Source organism: Streptopelia decaocto, assembly GCF_964273445.1.
Source record: "Streptopelia decaocto genome assembly, chromosome: 3".
NCBI lineage: Eukaryota > Metazoa > Chordata > Aves > Columbiformes > Columbidae > Streptopelia > Streptopelia decaocto.
This window is the reverse complement of record NC_138656.1, coordinates 35,729,610-35,750,195: the sequence shown is the minus strand read 5'-3', so window position 1 is coordinate 35,750,195 and position 20,586 is coordinate 35,729,610. Positions and strand designations below refer to the sequence as shown.

At 42.8% G+C, this 20,586-nt stretch overlaps 1 protein-coding gene across 1 annotated transcript; it reads left to right on the top strand.

Annotated features, from left to right (window-relative positions):
* Window positions 1–3,332: 3,332 nt before the first annotated feature.
* On the top strand, window positions 3,333–5,863 carry NANP (N-acetylneuraminic acid phosphatase). The gene is made up of 2 exons (XM_082049547.1): window positions 3,333–3,690; window positions 3,941–5,863. The coding sequence occupies exons 1-2, from the start codon at window positions 3,352–3,354 to the stop codon at window positions 4,634–4,636; spliced, it is 1,035 nt and encodes a 344-aa protein (XP_081905673.1). The 5' UTR covers window positions 3,333–3,351; the 3' UTR covers window positions 4,637–5,863.
* The last annotated feature ends 14,723 nt before the right edge of the window (window positions 5,864–20,586 follow it).

Genomic DNA, 20,586 nt, shown 5'->3' with positions numbered 1-20,586 from the left:
TGGGCGGGGCGGATCGCAGGCGGACCTCCCCGTTTCGCTTCCCGCATTACCGCCCGTCTCGGCTGGAAGCGAAACCGAAAGGGCGAGCGGCAGTGCCGGAGACCCGGATGCGGCACGGTGGGGACGGCCACCGCCGAGCTGCGGTTCTGCCGCCTGGGCTGACAGAGCCGAGCCCCCGGTCCCGAGGCTGCGGGGACCCCCGCTCTGCCCACCGTCTGCTGTCCCGGCCCGGCCAGCCCGGCTTTCTCCTGAAGTGAGGGCTGCAGGGCAAGGAAATCGCCTCCCAAAGACGTTCCACACGCCTGCAGTGTCACCCCAGCGGTACTTCCGCCCCGAGTACTTGCTACCTTTTCCTGTTACAAATTATACAAGGAAGCTACAGTAACCACATACTATAGCTCATCTATATGGACAACAAAGAGTAGTGGCGCGCCCAGCTTTTCCCACTTACATCCAAATATACATACGTACATATATATATATTTAGTAGCCCTTTTCTCTCTCTAACTAGCCAGTCACCACTCACATCCCTTACAAAGTATGACAGAAATAACTGGAGCTCCACATGTTCTTAGTGGTCACATCGGTATCTCACAACTCTGCAACACTGCAATGGTCTCAACGTCAGCAGCTTCCCAAATAAATTTATTCCAAACCATAGTTACGGCACATAACAAAAAAATATATTTTCTTTTATACATTTTGAATTTTCAACTCAGTTGCTAACCTTTTGGCTGGATATTATTTTATTGCATCTTACTACTTTATTGAATCCCATTTTACTGCAATCTCTCGAAATTTTTCCTCAGCCCTTAAATGTCTTTTCTACCCTACTAATTCTACATCTGTGGGAATTTTTTAATTATGTGATCAGTAAGCACAAATAATTCCAAATGAAGCTGTATCACTCATTTTAATTAAGGGGGAGGCGGGGGGGGGAATCAACATACTTTTTTACATGCCACTTCATTGCATTCCTCTTGTATTGGTAAGAGTTGATTTCACAAAGGTGGTCTTCCACTTTTTAGAGATGATGAAAAAAATGCACATACTGTATTTAGAAAAGTGGGGGGAAAAAAAGGCATAATTTAAGTGTTTTTCCTTCCAGCCTGCATTGTCTGTATTTATCAGTACTGAGTGGTGTTAGCCAATCCACTCAGCCTGCTCAGATATTTTTAAATTCCTCACAGTCTTGCTTTAGTCTCAGCCAACAAATAGCCACCTAAATTGTGAGAGCTATTTCTCATCTCTCATTGTTTAGCCCTTCTTTAAACTTAAAATATGTTATGGGTATCACTGAACATTAAGGCACTTCATAGTAAATCTCTTACGGAGATAAAGAAAAATCATCCACCAAATTAATAATATCTTCTGGATTTTAAAAAAGGGAAAGAAAAAAAAAAATAGGAGATCTCCAACAGTAGTTTCCAGAAGCTATATCTAAAGTATGGAGCAGATGTATCTCACTGTGGCACTCTACATCTATTCTTGACCATCCAGATACACAACCTTTTGGGCTCTGCTTTGATTCCCTTCAACACCCCCTGCAAGATCTCTCTCCAGGAGAAACCAGACAGCTGTAGAGGAGAGAAGGAAAAGTGCAGTAAGCTTCAGGTGTCATCTTTGGTATGAGGAAATGACTTAGGCACCCACCAGCACCCAGGAAGCACACCTGCTCTCCTACAGCACTGACATAACCAACAAGGAACCCATTCAGCCACCGGTGGGGATACAGAGGAAAACATCAGTGAGTTCAAAACACTAAATTTCTAAGGACAATAACCTTGTGAGGTTTTTATAAGAAGTCAACTAGAGTAATTTTATTAAAACTCCACCTGTTTCCTTAACTACAGGATCTTTAGCCATGTCTGTTTCTTCTCAGAGACCTTCCCTCTCCTTAAATACTACCTTCTGTAGTTTCACTGGCCTTATGCCAAGCCCTTTGGCACGATTTTTTTTTTTCCTTATGGGTCACCCAATGTATTTTATCTGACAAGGAAGTTGCTGTCAAAGGTGCAGTTTTCAGAACTGAAAGTGGCGTAGTGTGAACTTTCAGTTTCTCTGGTAAGATATAAAAAGTTTCCTGTAGGTTTGTGAATTGCATTTAAATATTAATGTCTAATCGACATTAGCAGTAATAACAGCAAGTAAATCAACAAAAACTGCTTGTTGGTTGATTAAAAAAAAAGACACCGTGTGTTATCAAAACATGTTGTAAAAGAACAATAGGAATATTACTTGAGCAATCAAGCCTGCTGTTTAACTTCACCCTGGTGAAAATGATCTGGTTTGAAACAGCATGTGGTACAGACTAATGTAAAACCATTTCTGTCATGCCTGTCGGATTCATTTGCTCTAGAAAATATTTACCTTCGGAATTTCAAACATTCTAATATCATATCAGTTCCCCCAATACCGAAGTATTTATAGCGGAGTCACTGTCTTTGAGTTCATCACGAACAAATCACGCAGGTGCTGTGGAACGGATCGCACTTTGCTTCGCCCCCAGGTGACTCTGCAGGAGGACACGGTCCAGAAGGTGACAGCGGAGCCGGGGAAGGGGCAGTGCCTGCCCGCCCACATGAACCGCCCCTCTCTCGTGTGTGTCCTCCTCCCGCTCACCAACGCCTCTTCAAGGAATGCTCCGCAGTACAAAACCTACGGACTTTGGCATCTTCGGGCGCCACGCAGCGACACCGTGACGAGAGCATTTCGCAGGGGTGATAAGAGGCTTCACCAGTGGCAGGAGCCGTGCACGGCGGCACGAAGGCAGCGAGCCCCGGGCCGGTGCAGGGAGAGGAGCTGCCGGGAGAACGGTGGGGGCTGCCGCGCAACCATTCCCAGGTGGAAACGGTGTGTGTGGAGGAAATCCTCTCATGGTAAAGCTGTCCCCTGGCAGCATTTCAACAGGTGTTTTCCAAATCGGGTGCCAGCTCTAGGTTGCCTCATAATGAAAGCAAGCCTTAATAGAGAAAGGACAAAAAACAAACCACAAAACCAAGGAGCGGATACGCCCGTATCGCCGCTTTCCACAGGCCCCACTACCGCTCACCCCTCACTCCCCGGACAGGTGCCTCCTCCTCCTCCCCGCCTCAGCAGCCGCCGCCACCGCCGCGGCTCCCCTCCCTCTCGCGTACCGCACCGTGCATGGCCGGAGACGCGCGGGGCACTGCGGCTCCCACTGGCACCGGGGCTCGGGAGCTACCCCCGCGGCGGCTCCCGCTCTTCCCCGCCCCAGCCCTCCACAAGCCCCAGCGGTCTGCGCAGGGTCTCCTCACAGCCCCACGCCAGGGCCCTGCGTAATCCCAGCCCTCTTCTCGGGGCGGAGCTGAGCTCCACCCGCACGGGCAAATGCCTTTTTTACAGCAGAATGACGGGGCGGCTGCCCCCCGCCGCTACCTCCCTCACGGGCGTGACGCAGCGCCCCATGGCCGGGCCGACGCTCCGCCCGGCACCAGCGAGAGGCGGGGCCGGGACAGGGCCGGCTGCCCCCGCCTCGCTGTGCCCCGGCACGGGCGGCTGTGGCGGCGGTCGGGGCGCTCCCCTCCGCCCTGGCGGCTCGGCCGTTCGAGAGGGGCGGCTCTCGCGAGAGGCGGCGCCATGGGGGTGCACGGCGTCAAGGCGGTGTTCTTCGACTTGGACAACACGCTGATCGACACGGCGGCGGCGGGGCGGCGCGCTATCGAGGAGGTACTGCCTCTGTCCCCCACGGCCCTCCGGCGCGGGGCCTGCGGCCACGGGCTCCCCCCGGCCCGGCGGCGCCGCGCTCCCCCGGCACCGACACGCAGCCGGAGGCCCCTTGGGGGCCGTTAACGGGCCGGCACCGACAGGCAGCCGGGGGTCTTCTTAGGGGCCGTTAACGGTCGCGGCGCTGGGAGTGGGGGGGCGCGGTGCCAGGCACTGCGTGCAGCGCGCTGATGGGGGGCCCTTGTCCGTTCAGGTGATAAACGCGCTGCAGTCCAAGCACCACTACGGTGAGGGCGAAGCCCGCCTCATTTGCGACAAGGTGCAGGCCAAGCTCCTCAAGGAGTGTCACGATCCCGCCAAGATGTGCATCACCGACCTGCGCATCTCGCACTGGGAGGAGGCGATCCAAGAGACGATGGGCGGCGAGGCCAACCGCGACCTGGCCGCCGAGTGCTACTTCCTGTGGAAAACCACCCGGCTGCAGCACCTCACGCTGGCCGAGGACACGCGGGACATGCTGACCGAGCTGCGGAAAGGGCTCCGCCTGCTGCTCCTCACCAACGGCGACAAGCAGACGCAGCGGGAGAAGATCGAGGCGTGCGCCTGCCAGCCCTACTTCGATGCCATCGTTGTGGGAGGAGAGCAGAAAGAAGAGAAGCCGGCGCCATCCATATTTCGTTACTGTTGCGATCTCCTGGGGGTGCAGCCCGCGGAGTGTGTTATGGTCGGGGACTCTCTAGATACAGATATTCAAGGAGGCCTGAATGCTGGTTTGAAAGCAACTGTCTGGTTAAACAAAGCAATGACAACCCCGGTAGATACCTCCCCAGTACCTCATTATATTATTTCTTCTGTTCTGGATCTTCCAGCAGTTTTACAGAAGATGGAGCACAAAATTAATGCTAAGTTAGGAACTGACCATACAGCTGGTAGTAATGAAGCACACTGACAGTTCCAGCATATGATCGGGGATGTGCTGAGCTGTTAGGTGACTCACGCTCTTGTTAAAAATTTGACCCTAGGATTTTGAACTAATGTGTGGTATGTTTTGTTTTTTTTTTTAATAGCAGGTGAATGAATTTTCACAGATGTCAGTGAAGACAGGATAAAACCAAGGAGTTAGCAGATGCATGTGCAGTTAATTTAAAACAACTGCCTCTGGGAATTATTTTGACAGACCGTGGCTAAAGTCTATCTGTCTCTGACTTAAGTTGCCAGTCTCTTGTTTAAATAGTGGAAAAGAAAATGTGAATGTTTTGATCTTTCACATGCTTTGCTGACTTGTAAGTTTAGCAGAAGCTTCAGACCTTGTTTGCAGTGTGTAAAAAAAGGTGAGAAAGAGCGTGGTACAATCTAGTAAATATTCACAGTTGGTCTGCGGTTCCGCTCAGGAACTGGAGTGAATTTTGCTATTTCTAAAACCAGAATTTATTAACAGAATTTATTACGTATCAGACCACTAGAAAATGCTCTACCTTTGATATTTTTTCAAGTTTTAGAATTTTTTTTCAGACTTTGCAGTGACTTTTCTTTTGTGGAATCTGTACCTCTTTCCAAAAGTACTTAAATGTACATTAAAAAATTGAATTTGTATAGGGGACCATTTATCAAAGAGACTTGATGGATAAGTTTTTATATTATCTTGGTGCTTATACAGATATGTGTGATATTTTCAATGGTCTTCTTACTGTACTGTGAAACTCTTTAAAAGCTAATATTATTGTTCTGTCTGATTTTATTTGTGAAGTTTGATCAGACCTTTTGTAAAAACTCTTATTGGTCTTGCTCAGGTGTATGACTACTCAGATTCAACTGCAGGATCAGTGCTTTTTTGACTGTTTTAGTGGCACTGCTATACAATCCCTCCTTACTCCAGTTTCTACATGTATGTCATGTCGTTTGCTCTGGAGAAAATAAGAGCTAGTTGTTTGTAAGTGGCTTTCATGACTCTCTTCCAGGAAACTGGAAAATAATGTCATATGTATTACAGTACTGTGTACAACTTTGTAATGTCTATGTGCTATTTCCACTAGATTGAGGAGATGACTCTATAAACACTAAGATTTCTCTTTCACAGATCATGATCTTAATTTATTTTTTTCTGTACTTCATATTCTTACTATATGATGAGAATGTATTCACATATTAAATGGAAATGTAAACACTTGTTGGAAAATCTGCATTTGTCAAAACCTGTTTGCTCTATATACACTTCGGGCTGAATATCTCACCATATATGAGCAATCACATTTTGTATTTTAGAATATATCCATGACAAATCTTTTGAGAACAGGGATACTGAGTTGCTGGCGGAAGAGTATCTGCCATGTGCGCAGCAATAAAAGATCAGCAAAAAGAACAGAAACCTACCAGGAAATGGGTATGTAGAAGCAATCCTTTATACAAGAAATGTTCATTTGTTTAATTTGATGTGAATTTAAGTTAATGTAGTTAAGTCTTGCATAGGATGACAGGTTCAGTTTAGAGGAGGCTACTATTGATCTGGGTTAAATTATCTGGCAGAGTTTAGGTTGCATCAAAACATGTCACCCCTACATTAAGGAAAAAAAAAATAAATACTCTTTAAAGTTTGAACCCCTTTTATCTACTTGTCCCTTAAAAAAGGTAAAGCAGTCCAAGTTCTTCATGTTACCTAGTCAAGACCTTCGAGACATTAGGATGAATGCAGAGAAGAGAGGCAGGCCTCACCTATACCTTTGAGGAAATGGGCATGTGCCAAAAATGATCCAATTACAGTTTACTAAGTTGCCATATGTAACATGAGCCATTGGGACTGACTTGACATACCTTTGTTACTGAAATAAGAGGCCTAAATTAAGATTTTATTTTGTGTTTAGAAGAGCATTTTGTGTTGAGAAGAGCAGTCACTCTGGTTCAGCAGATGAGCGAAGTGTTGTTAATAACGTTCCTTACAACCAAGGATTGAGAGAAAAATAATAAAGATCATTAAGCATACAAGGAATATTGTGTAAAAATAAAAAGATATGCAAAAGGTTAGATGGATCCCTGAAAATATAATGAAGTAATCTGTTTTAACTGTACTGTCCGATACAAAAGCAATAACTTTGCTTACAATAGCATCCCAAAGGAGCTGCAGTGTAACTGTGCTGTTTGCGCAGCATCAGGTAACAGAACTTAGGTCAGAATGAGGTTTCTGATACAGCTGAAGTTTAAAATAACAGATATAGTAATAATTTGCAATTCTCTCTTTAGGCTTGAAGGACCTTTGTACACCAGGTTATAATTTTCTAATATAAATTGAGGCTCGCATTCTCTTGCCCCTGCATCATGCTGGAGAGGGATTATAAGCCTGCTTATTGTACAAAGGGTCTCTTGTTTTAGAAGAGACTGCTCTCTGTTTTGCACATGGCCAGTGGTTTTCTTAAATCTATGAAAAAACCACTAACTGAACACTCAGGTGATGGTGTGGTCTGTAGAGGCCACATCCAAGTATATATATTTTTATTTTTTTTTTTTTTTTTTTTCTGTTGCTGAGTTCTGTACCAGGCTGGAGGTGACTACCAGTGCCCAGAGAGGGCAATAGCGTTACGACACTTCTATAAAGCAAGAAGAAACAAAGGAAGGATTTCTCTATCCAGGGGTCTTTTTAGAAGCGGTTACCCAATAAGCTGGATTAGATATCTGGAGTATCACTAAATACTCCAGTTGTTTTTCTTGGATGGAGCTCTTACAGAAAGTCTAATGAAAAATATTTAAGGAAATGGAAAAATACATGTAGTGATGGGATCATTTTCACATCAAAAGCAGGAACAGATCAATAAAACAGTCTATATTCAGTTCTAGTTCTGGTTTTGCTTAATGTTATGCTCTATTAGCTGTTTAGTTTAAATTATGTTGCCAAAATACATCAAACAAAAAGAGAAAAATAAGTTCATCTATATTTTTAAAAGACTTTTTTACAGATAAATATTACCTCCTGAGATTAATCTACAGTAACTTTGACTTTAGTGAAATGATCTGAAACAATAGTTTAATACCAACTGTATTTTAATTCTTGATTTAAAATAACCTGTTTACTAGTCTAATAAAAGTGTTTTTTTTATAAAACATTTATTTTAATGCTCTGTATTACTGTGGATAGCAACGTTTGTGATCAGGTTTACAACAAAGGGCAAGAGTTGTTTGTTTTTTAAAGCAGCACAGAGTTAAGTTTCAAAATCTGTGACCTCATGTCTAGATGTGGTGACTGAGTGTAGTTTCCATAATTTCAAACAGAGGTTGGAACTTAATTATGTATTTATGAAGCTTCTTGGCGAGACTGTGTAAACCCTATTGAATTCCTAACTGCAGTTCATTGCTGGTTGAACCTGACTTGCCTAGCTGAATGCCAGCTCAGATATGCCTACATGTCCTGACGTCATGGCATAAGAACAGACTGCAAAGCAGATGAATAAATACAGTAAGCCCAAGTGCAGGGACCCATTTCAGCAGGTTATGGGTGCAGAAAGCCATTTCTGAGCTATTGCTACACTCACCTCTGTGTGACTTGGGAGAGGGGAAAGCAGGAGGTTGCTCACCTCATGGCTCTCTTACCTAATGAAAAGCAAACTGTCCCTGATAGCTTTCCATTAGGTAATGGAATCAACTGCCCGTCTTCCGGACCTGTGGAGGTAGATGGAGAGAGGTGGAAAGTTACTTAAAGACACTCAGGGACTCAGCTTCCAACGCGGGCACTCAGCTGTGCCAGCTAGCTGTCTGCAGTGTCACAGACCTGCACTACTCAGCATCTCGCTTCTCGTTGAGGAAGCTTTGTGCGTGTGTAGGGCACTAAGCTGGACACTGAGAGCCTCAGAAATGAGGACATGTTCTCAAACACTTGAAAAACTTTAACACAAAGTTAGAGTTTTTAGAAGGTGACCAGAATGTTTAATGCAGGAGATAAGTATGTTCCATTAGAATACTAAATTAATTCAAAGAGATAGGGGGTAATGGGGTAACAGCTAAAGGGTTTTGTATTTCCTGAAATACAGACAACATCCTGTGCCCCTGCTAACCTCAACCAGTTCTATTTGTCTTTCCCTCTGAAGCTTCTGTTACTTTACAACACCATCAATAGGTTTTGAACTAAATTGAAGTAGTCCGATCCATCAGAGCAATTTCTCCTGTTCATGTGTAGTGATTCTTTTTCCAACTTCTGCACTAAAATGTGGGTATTTTTTACCCCGAGGTTATCTTGAGACCTTTAAATGAAATTTAAAATCCTATTTTAATTGTATACTAACAAAACTCATCATCTGGAAATCATTTGAACACACTGAGAATTACAACAAATAGAAATGCAATGTATCTCTGCTGTATATAGTGGTATACTGTTCTTTTGTGCACAGCTTTTACTATCAGCCTTGCAGTGGGATTGTCTCCATTATAACTCGCTTTCTAGATCACGCTGTGCACATACAAGAGACATAACAATGCAGAGATGATGTCAGCTGTGTCTAACGCAAAAACTGCAACTTTTTGCCTATGTTGCAAGGGACCTAGACACAGAGAATCACATTGCCTGCTCCATATAGCATATTTTGACCTTGTACTCCACCTACTAAAAACAAGATTGCATGAAAGCCTTCTACTGGACAGTCCTCAAATGCCAGAAAAAAAGATGCATTTTTAAAAATACGAAATGAAATTATGGTGCTAATACATGAAATTTCAGTCCTTCAGAATTGCAAGCCATGTTTGTCAAGCCAGCACCTAACCAAAGGCCAGATGATGACTTTGCATAGGGTCTAATTTAACATAGGAAAAGGTTGCCATTTACGTCAGTGGAACTTCACAAGTTTATGTAAGATTTGTATGGTCATTTCTGCAAGATCACCTGCAAGAATCTGCAAGTGGCTTCTGCCTTTCACTTCTCCCTCAGCTAATTGACCTCTGCCATAAATTGACTAAATACATCGATGCATTTCCCTATCTTTCTGAATCACAACAGTATCTAGCATTTGGGACAAAGTTTGCAGATGATCACAATAAAAAGTAATGGAAGAGAGCCAGCTTTTGTAGCAAGATCATGGTAGTACATACACTTAGTACTAGCTCCTTGGCAGCCGCATGCTGCAAGTATGTGTTTGGGCTGTGCTTGTTTTAAACAGTCTTTCCTCTAAACAAACTTCCATTCATATCACACAGACTAGGCAAATTTGTCAATTTGTAAACAAAACAAAACAAAACAAACCAAAAAGTAAAAATGTGGGAGGAAAAAAGTGCCTCCAAACAGAATCCACTGTTAGTCACCTATAGACATGGAGGTTTATAAGGCAAGTTTAAAATACCAAACCTGAGATACTTTTCTTTAAGTTTCAACATAAATGTTGATGGTTAGTTGACTTAAGAAGTGAATGTTGCGAGGGAAACAAAACACTACGTATCATTTCAGCAGCTTCTCAGTGTCTGTTCAGTCTGTTATCATTTTTCCATCAACTATATTCAAGAACAACTTTGTCACACTGAGAAAATCCAACCTCTTTATATTTTGGGAATAACATATTACTAGGCAACATGGAAGAAACTATGTATGTAGCTTCACCTGTTTTAACATATATCTTGTTTAAAGTATTTAATGTATTAATGCACTTTTTTGTTCTGTTCTTTTTTGTATTTTGCCCTGGAAATGTTTATTTTGCTACACTATCAATATTGCAAAATGCAATAAAACACAGGGCCAGGAAGGTACAGAGATGTATCAGTGTATACAGCTGTGATCATCTAAGAGGTATGCTGTAGATCAAGAATCTAGGATTTTTTTTTTTTCACTTCTTAGTGATTCTGGGAAGTGACTTAAAATAGTTACGACTCAGTTTCCCCAGAAGTGAAGACGGGAAGAATGAAGATGAATTGGAAATTATTTCAACTTATCTTGCTTTTCAGTCAAAATCCAGGCTGGCGAGCACCAGATGAGCACATTGTTATTTACTGGTGGTGTTGCTGAGTCTGCTCAGTGGTATGGCGTTCAGGTGACTTGGGAAGGCCATTTTCCCAAGCCAGTAACCAACGTAACAGAAAGGTACAACTAGAAGTGAAATCATTATGTGTCAAAATTTATCAGCTACTGAAATATATGTATTATCAGTTCTTTTGCTATGTGAGTACTAACAATCTCAGTGTATTCTTGTCCTTCATTCTTTTTGTGAATTAGGCCAACAAGCGTCCTCAAAGTCACTGTGCGGTTTTCATCAGAGCACTAATGATTTGTCATTCTGTTTGATGAAGTCAGGCTTAACCGTTTCCATTTGCGCTGCTGGTTGGGTGGTCTCTGCTGTTAGCGCTGTGGCCTGTTGAATCTCACTGGGGTTAGGATTTGTCAGGAAGTCTGCAGTGGGTGGACTGACAGCTTTTGTTTTCCAGACTGTTGATGCCTTTCATTGTATTTGGTTTCAGACATTTCAATTAGAAGGGTCCTGAATGTTCTAAGTCCTTTTTTTTTCTTTCAGGAAGAAAATGCATAAACCACACAAACAGCTTGTTTATTTTTCTTTCAGTAAATGTAACTGGTTAAAAATAGTTTTTTGCTCCCATTCCTCTCATTTGAAAGTATTTTAAAAGGTAATAATAACTTGATATCTAAACCACTTCAATATACTTGTTATCTTTATCCTGTTACTTTGCGAAATGTTATATGTCTGTTTTAAAAACTGCTAATGCGGCAGCCAGAGGGACATCTTAATATTATATTATTATTATAGTTTCACACTGTATTTCTATGCTGTTTCTTGAAATGAAAACAAGCCCCTACCTCAGAGATATTTTACTTTGAGATAAATCTTACTTAGTTAACAATTTATTTTTGTTTTATTTTGGATACTGTGCCCCCTGTTTAATGATGTTCTGTCCACCCAAACCACTTCCCATCTGTTTTTCTCTTTTCTGTAGAGCAGCAGTGTTTGTGTGTATTTGCAGGGTGAGCAGCACACAATGGATGTATGCAAAATGCAGAGAAAAAAAAACCTTTGGCTTCTGATATCCCCTGTGTTGGGTTTTGCATTCCCAGCATTTTACAGGACTTGCCGGTTTTTAGGTTGATCTAATAGCCTCTTCTGTAGCTTAAGTTCTGTCACCAGTGAATGATGAGCAAAGAAGATGCTTTTGAGTGCTGTGTAATAATCTTATAATACACTTCCAGGAGGAATTGTAATTGGCCTAGATTCTCCATTTTAGTGCCCCAGTACAACTGTTCCAGTGTCAGCAGGTTCATGCTGTCATAAAGCATCTTAAGGATATTAAAAATTAGGCCTCACTGTTTTTCTATTTCTATTTCCTGTTACCAAGGACCAGTGCTTTATTTAGGGTTGTAAGCGTTTGCTCTGTAATGGGGTTTGATTAAGAAAATGTCTTTTTGTTGTTTTTTTTTTCTGTATTGCTGAGTGTTAAAGTGATGGCCTTAAGGAGTCACAGTGCTGTTAATATGCTATCCTTTCCACATCAAAAAATGTGAATATATTTTAGGATAATTTTGGGGTGTCTGATTTAGGAGTTAAGAAAGACAAAATTAAAGTTGAATAATAGGACTATTTCTTGATTACAAGGAGTTAGTGTCTGGACTAGTGTTGAAAAGGAACTCCTATCATTTGGGTATTTAAAAATATACCTGGTTTATTATGCTCACAGTTGCTCATCAAAGCTTCTTAAAATCTTTTCAGAATTTTCATATAATACACATTTTAAAAGAAATCAATAACAAGAAAAATGCAATTAGTAGTCTGCTGGAGACTTAACTCTCATTTTCAGTGTTTCCTCAGCAGGTGGCATTAGAGGTTTGTTAGATGTACATACCCGCATCATTTTTGTGGTGATTTTTTTTTTCTATTCTCCTTATTGTTTTTCTCCATCACTGTTTTAAAAATAAAAAAAATACCTGGTACCTATAAATGAGGTCAGAGAAGTTTTCATTTCACATTACCCTGTAGACATCATAAATGATGAGATCCTATTTTACTGGGTATTATACACACACAGGGCAAAATAGCCCTGCCTAGAAGAGGTTTTGATTAGGTAGATAAGTATTATATTTAAGTATGAGGATCTGTGGCAAAATGCACAACAGACGGTTGAAAAAGAGCATGACTGAGAGGATCAGCAACAAGTTGGTCACACCATCATGGTGCCAAACCAAATCCAGCCTTCTAAAGTACAAGTGCACTCTGCTTGAGCTGACTTTGATTTCTATCATGTAGGTATTGGATTTAAGAAAAATGTTTTTTTTCCTACAGCTGATCTTTAAGATTTCAAAATTCTCCTGATGGTCTCCTCCTTCTATAATTAGGCAACAGGCTAGCACTTTATTTCTATGACATAGAAATGACCTGCTACTGCATCGTATTTTCCTCAGTCTATGGTGTTCTTGGCTGCATCCCCAGACCAGTAGTTCAGGCCACGGCTGTAAAGTCAGTGGCCCCATTCCTATTCCGGCACCTGAAATGGTGAGCTAATTTTCATTCACAAGCCCAGTGACATTGTGTTTAGCATCTCCTCCTGGCTACTGCCATGAATTTTGGTGCTCAGTGACTGACAGCTTCATGTCCCATCATGAGGAAGCCTTGAACACAGGCAGGAATTTCTGCTGCATTTTTTTCTCGATGCTCAGCAGGTGGCAGCTCAGGATCAGTTTGGAGCACAACCAGCCCACAGGTCACAACATCTCGGCAGTAGCCCACAAGGGTTATCTCCACCACAGGAACCCCATTGACCCTAAGAGCGCAGACAAACAGATCAACACCTGCAGTGGGCTTCTTCCTTTCAGAAACTTGTTCCACAACGTATAGGGTTTGCCCAGTGCATCTTACACAGTGTATACTTGGCACTCATCAGGTGTAGGGTGTGCAGGCAGGACAACTGCCCAACATGCCTGCCATGGGCCTCTGTGTGTGCTGCTGTTGAGCCATCTGGAGCTCCAGGGTTGCCAGATCACCAGCAGCACATGTCCAGAGAGATAAAGGGTGCTCCCACTGTGCAGTACAGAAATATTGCTGTCTCCATCTTCACAGAGATGGAGTGAGGCTCAGAAAACCAGAGTGACTGGCCCATAGTCACACAGCAAGCCTGGGATGGACACACAGCTCACAACCAGCTGTGTCTGGCCTTGAAAGGTGGCCTTGGCCATTGAACATGAGGCAAGACCTCTTCTGAAGCTCTCCCAGGCCAAGGACAACAACATGGTGGCAGTGCCTGCCCATATAATAAGAGTAAACAGAGCATCATTTGAGTGGTTCAAAATGTTCACTTGCACTCAGCAACTCTTCTCACCTGAGAGCATGGCTGTGCAGGAGATGTATTGCTACAGCGAAGCACCTCTGAGAAGGAATTGTGAACTAGGCTACACACTCAGAAAAATCCATTTCTGCACTGACTGCCTGTCTTCTTCTGAAAGTGCCTGGAAAATTTTGTGACTTTCTCAAGAGGCCTAGTGTTAAAGGAGGTCTTTCTCCATGTTAAGTAATGTTATCAGATGTACACAGAGAAAATGCTCTTAGACAGTCCCCAAGATCTTTCCTTGTTACCTAGAATGGAGGTTGCTGCATTGCCCAAATGTCTGCCTGTTTGACGCACACACCCCAAATGTGGGAAAATGCAATGATTTTGAAGAATCTTTGTGCCCTACTCAGGCTAGAATGATGCAAAATACTAACATTTTGATGCCAAAAGTCTGGAAGAGTCAGTGTAAATGGTCAATGCAGCTTTGGCCTCTGATATTGTAAAAGGCTATATCACAAGACTGACTAGGAATTATATGTCTCATGCTATATTTGCTACCCTCCTTTTCCTTTTTCTGCCCATCCAGCTCCTCTCATTTCATCCACTTTTCAGGATGTACTTGTTAAGCTGCCTTGGGCAAGCAGTCTTACTAAAAATTTCTACAGTGGCTAGCATAAAATAAGCCTATGAGGTTGGTCAATGCATCATGCCCAAAGTAAGCACGGTTAATAGTTGTTTTGTTTTAATGAACAATATTTCTTCATTATGCAATGAAAAGCAGACCTCCCAAAGCTTCAGTGCTTTTCCATGCACTGAGAACAGCAAATTTAGAAAGTAAAAAGGCCAAAATCCAACATGCCTGCAGATTTCCACAGGTCATGTCAGAGAAAAAACTGTTATTTGTCCTGTTCTTGCTGCTCTCTGGCTCAGACTCTAGCTGTGCTTTCGCTGGGGTGGATAGAGGTGCCTATGACTAAGGTAAGCAGTGGAAAAGTCTGGCCTGCTGCTTGTGAAGTAACTGCTGTCACATGTCCTTGACAAAGATTTTAGCTAATGTCTGTTACCTCACTGTAGTGAAGCAAACCCGGAATGATGTCCTCTCCTACAGATCAAAGTCAGTGGGAATTCCCTTTGAGCAAAACTAGCAGCTGCTACCTGCGAGAGGCTGAGGGATCAGGTTTACCTGGAATTTCCCAAGACAAAACCCATAGTTGCTGGCAGGTATTTGTCAGCATGAGGCAGTCTGGCGTGCAGAAAACGAACACGGTATGTAGAGTAGTGAGCACTTTAACTTGAACGCTGCTGGGAGGAAAATAGAGAAATGCTGGGCAGTGATGCCCTGTGATCTCTGCAGATGAGCACAAGGCAAGTGGGAATTGAATTAATATCAGGAAACAGGTATACACAAATAACTCAGGTGCTTTCTCAGGACACCATATGTGTTAAATACAGAATTAATTCCTATAGGATGTTGTGACTGCCAAAGTATAAACGGCTTCAAAAACATTAAATCAATTTGTGGAGAATGCATCTAAAATAGCATGCTAAACAGAATGGTCTGGATCCAGCTTATGCCTCTGGAAGTCTCTGCCTCATCTACAGCCAGCAGCTAGAAGTGCTTACCAGAGAAAGGAGCAGCCCAGAAAATGCCTCACTTCCCATCCTCCTCCTCAGTCATTTCCCACTTTCCACTCGTGCAGACAGCACACTGGACTGAGTCTGAGCTGCTGAGTTGTCCCAGACAGATGTACAATATTTTCCCTCCAAAAGTATCCCCATAATTAAGATAAATTTATATAATTTGCATATAGCTTGTACTTCTTATTTAGCAAATATTATGATATGAGGCTTCTTACACCTTGTAGACAAATACCTCAGAATACCAAACAAAAAGTTCAGGTATTTCAGACACAATCACTGTTCCAGCTGGCACCTTTTAAAAATATTGCTTTAAAAGAATATATTTCAATAAGTGGATGCTAAAATTTTGCCTCTCTAAATGTGACATTATTGAACTTTACAGATTTTAATGTGAAATTTGCCCTGGGAAGAAGTTCTGCAGAAGTTTCAGTCTGAAACTGGCTCTCACAAAGCAAGGGCAGCCCCTGCGAGCCTACAAAGATTTCAACATGTGTAAGTGCCATCAGCCTGCTCTCAGGTTTAAAGATAGGTTTTCACCTTAGTACCCTGTTTAAGCAGAGCCTCATGGACTTGCATATGTGATAAGCACAAGCACGTGCAACTGCAGATGGCCCCCTGGCCCTGTTCATTGATACAGCTCTGGTCATCTCCATATATATATTTTAAACACTCGCATCAACCTTTTTCCCCCTTCCATTCTCCTCCAGTGCCTACAAATATTCTTCCACTGAGGTTTTCCAACAGCTTTTTCCTAGACAGGCTAACCAGCTTTCCTGGGTTGTGTATTTCTTAGGGCTGAATTGTATCAGAAGTTTTCTGTATCGATTCTTTAGCAAAAAATGTAGAAACTGACAAAAAATGGCACTTATGAATTAGTACTGTCATAATAATACCAGCTGATCATACAGTAAGCAATTCTTCTTCTTAACAAACAGCACTAGATAAATTACTCCAAAATATATTAAGCATAAACCACAAGTAGATAATATCATTTTGATGAATAGCTGTTATTTCTAGCATCAAGTATCGGCAGGTGTGTTTGTCAGTCTCTGGTGTGAGACTATATGCCAGAAGTTCTCTGGAAATATTTACACTTTCACATTTATTCTATTTTTCATTATTTGGTCACTGTAATCATCTGAAAATTGGTTTTCACAGACCCCTGTCAAAGCTTTCTAGTCCAATTTTGTGTTACTTGGGACACAGTGATTCAGCAGTAACAGCTTAAAAAGCTTTTTCTGCACACACAAAAATCAGTTCCTTGCCACCGCCAGGCTAAACAAACTGTGGCTTCTTTCCAGAAAATAAGAAAGGAATTCCTTATATGAACCTAAGATGTTGTTGTAAGTTTATCTTAATGAGATGGTTACAGTCTCCAGCACTCATTTTTTAATTATTTGGAGGAATCCGCTCAGACAGAGGGAATAGGCATGGTAGGATATTAATCTGGGCTAGAAAAATCCAATTACCAGAAACAAGCAGGCAGCTTTTCTAAACAGCATCCATTACATTCTGCAGGATCCCAGTTTTAATTAAAACAAACAAAGCTCTGATGTTCTGTGCACAAAGAAGGACCCCAAACTTTCCAGTCCGGTTCAGGCTCAGCTGCCAGTTCTGTTTTCCCTTGGCTTTATCTATATTCAAAGTCATACCAATTTACCTCCCAAGTAGTTTTTATTCACAATTAATGAAATAGATGCTAACCGCTGCAGAAATGCACTTAATTTGATTTAAATACGGTTTATATCAGCCTAGTTAATTGAGTTTATCGCCACCTTCAAGTGGTATATATAACATTTAAATCTGAATAAAGCGTGTCTTCAGGTTATATGACAAAATGTATATTGTAAAGCCAACCAGCATAATTTCAAAGGTGAATGTTACCTATGTTAGGGAAACCCAGTTTTGGGAGAGGGCTTTGGCAGCCACAATCCCCATGGAAAGGCCCGAAGGAGAACTCCACAAATCACCAGGTTAGAGCTGGGGAACACTGAGGCCTCAGTTTGCACTGAGAGCTACTCCCTGTGTTGGAAACCACGGTTGGACAGGAATTTAATGTGCTATTAATTTAATGAGGGTGGCATATCAGTGAATGACAAATAAATGATCTGCATTCTGTATTAAAAGAACTGGATAAAATATTATATGGAACTGCTGTGCCATGATAGCATAGCTGCAAAGACAGTTGCTTTCAAAAGCTGACAGGCATTTCTGTTTCATATACCAGAAATGAAAATGAAAATATGTACACATTCAATTATACATGGCCCTGAGAAGATATGGTCGCTACACAAAGGAGCAGGAGTTCTAAATAAACAAAAAGGCAAAATTCTGTGATTGATAAAGGAGCAGTGATGAACCGACCCTACTGGTGACAGTGTACCTTATTCTGATGGGTATCTTCTACTGCTAAGAAAGCAAAATAACTTCCCTATTCTGGATGTAAGTAAATCTCATATATTGAGATCTTAAACTAAATGGCTTGTTCTCTCACAACATGTTGATAATGTACCATCCAACTCAGCCAAACAGATCCAGCCACAAGCAAAGACAGATCTTTTTAATAAGGATGTCTATTTAAAAAGAACTTTAATGCTGTGGGTCATGAAAACCTAACCTGTTCGTTGAGAAAATTATGAACTTATTATGATATTATTAACAAGCTTTTTGCCCTGGCCTGTTCAACACAAAGCATTCCCAAATGTTTTTGCCTGTGTTTGGAATTTCCCCTTTATCAGCAACTCCCCACATTCATTTAAATAACCCACTGTCATTGTAGCCAAGAATATATTTATTATTTTAAGGATCCAGAAGGTAGGACAGAAATACTACTGGAATATATTGAAACAGCAGATAATTTTGGTGAAAGAAGCTGCACAAATGAACAGCAGAGGAGTTTAATTTAGTGGATTTAGTGTGTTCAGAGACTAGCAGCTAGTGGTACTGCCTCTCCATATCTCAGGTCACAGATGAAGCAGCTCCTATTTTGGAGCTCTGATCACGTATTAGTCACATTGCATAGGCTTTGTTTGCTGCTGGGCTTCAGACTAGGGCAAAACAGCTAGTTCCATTGGTGACAAAGTCCAAATGCTTTTAACTGGAGACTAGCAACAGTGCATATTAATTAGCTAATTAGTTAGCTAGCTAACTATATTAATTAGTAGCTGCTAACAGACATCATTCAGATTCAGGTCTCACCAGGCTGAAAAGAACACACGGCTTCCTATGTCTCTCACTCATGTCAAAAGGAGGGCGGCCCAAGCTCTGCGTCCCAAGATGAGGCACAGGTTTACAGGACTCCTGATTCCTCTGCAGTAAATGGAAGTTGCATTTACCATTCCTCTTTCTTGGCAGTAGTAAACTTTGGCTTGCTTGGGAAGTGTAAATGTCATGGGTGAGATCCCAGCTGCTGCCAGCTGGAATAGCCCCACTGAAAACAGGGAAGCTCTGCTGGTGTATGTCAGCTGAGCATTTGACCCAGCTTCCATGGTAGGGATGTCTCTTCAGGTTCATAGTATTCCCAGCTGGAGAGAAACCCTTCCTTCCTTCCTTCCTTCCTTCCTTCCTTCCTTCCTTCCTTCCTTCCTTCCTTCCTTCCTTCCTTCCTTCCTTCCTTCCTTCCTTCCTTCCTTCCTTCCTTCCTTCCTTCCTTCCTTCCTTCCTTCCTTCCTTCCTTCCTTCCTTCCTTCCTTCCTTCCTTCCTTCCTTCCTTCCTTCCTTCCTTCCTCCCTTCCTCCCTTCCTCCCTTCCTCCCTTCCTCCCTTCCTCCCTTCCTCCCTTCCTCCCTTCCTCCCTTCCTCCCTTCCTTCCTCCCTTCCTCCCTTCCTCCCTTCCTTCCTCCCTTCCTTCCTTCCTCCCTTCCTTCCTCCCTTCCTTCCTCCCTTCCTTCCTCCCTTCCTTCCTCCCTTCCTTCCTCCCTTCCTTCCTCCCTTCCTTCCTCCCTTCCTCCCTTCCTCCCTTCCTTCCTCCCTTCCTCCCTTCCTTCCTCCCTTCCTCCCTTCCTCCCTTCCTCCCTTCCTCCCTTCCTCCCTTCCTCCCTTCCTCCCTTCCTCCCTTCCTCCCTTCCTCCCTTCCTCCCTTCCTCCCTCCTCCCTTCCTCCCTTCCTCCCTTCCTCCCTTCCTCCCTTCCTCCCTTCCTCCCTCCCTTCCTCCCTCCCTTCCTCCCTCCCTTCCTCCCTCCCTTCCTCCCTTCCTCCCTTCCTCCCTTCCTCCCTTCTTCCCTTCCTCCCTTCCTCCCTTCCTCCCTTCCTCCCTTCCTCCCTCCCTCCCTCCCTTCCTCCCTCCCTCCCTTCCTCCCTTCCTCCCTTCCTCCCTTCCTCCCTCCTCCCTCCCTTCCTCCCTTCCTCCCTTCCCTCCCTTCCTTCCTCCCTCCCTTCCTTCCTCCCTCCCTTCCTTCCCTCCCTCTCTCCCTTCCCTCCCTCCCTTCCCTCCCTCCCTCTCTTCCCTCCCTCCCTTCCCTCCCTCCCTCTCTTCCCTCCCTCCCTTCCCTCCCTTCCTCTCTTCCCTCCCTCCCTTCCTTCCCTCCCTCCCTTCCTTCCTTCCCTCCCTCCCTTCCTCCCTTCCCTCCCTTCCCTCTTAATTTCCCTTGCTATTTTCATTATTCTTTTTTTTTTTTTCCATCTGTATTATGTTCTAATGAAGATTCTAATTATTTAACTCCTTATTACCAGTCCTATTTCTTGATTTTTCCTACTTCTATTTTTGAAAAGTCCTGAAAAAAAAGACTCTGAAATACCTAATTACATGACAATGAGGATAATGTAGAGACTATTACACTCTGGCGTGATTTACCTAGCTTGGAGAAGTTTTAGCATTTTCTGAGAATACACTTTGAAGCTGCCAAGTTTCATGGGAAAATTGAAAGAACTTAATTACATTGGAGTACAATACTATGTTGCCACCCTTACCATCACATTTAATAGCACAAAACTGTTTAATAGCTTTTGTCTTAGAAATTATTGAAGTGTTGCATCACTTTTACATCTGAGCATTTTTTTTAACATCTTGTTTATAAAAAGAAAAAAAGCAATC

Coding starts and splice junctions, on each gene's coding strand:
- NANP (XM_082049547.1), top strand. CDS start 3,352: ATGCCTTTTTTACAGCAGAATGACGGGGCGGCTGCCCCCCGCCGCTAC. Junction 3,691..3,940: donor GGCGGCGCGCTATCGAGGAG/GTACTGCCTCTG, acceptor TTGTCCGTTCAG/GTGATAAACGCGCTGCAGTC.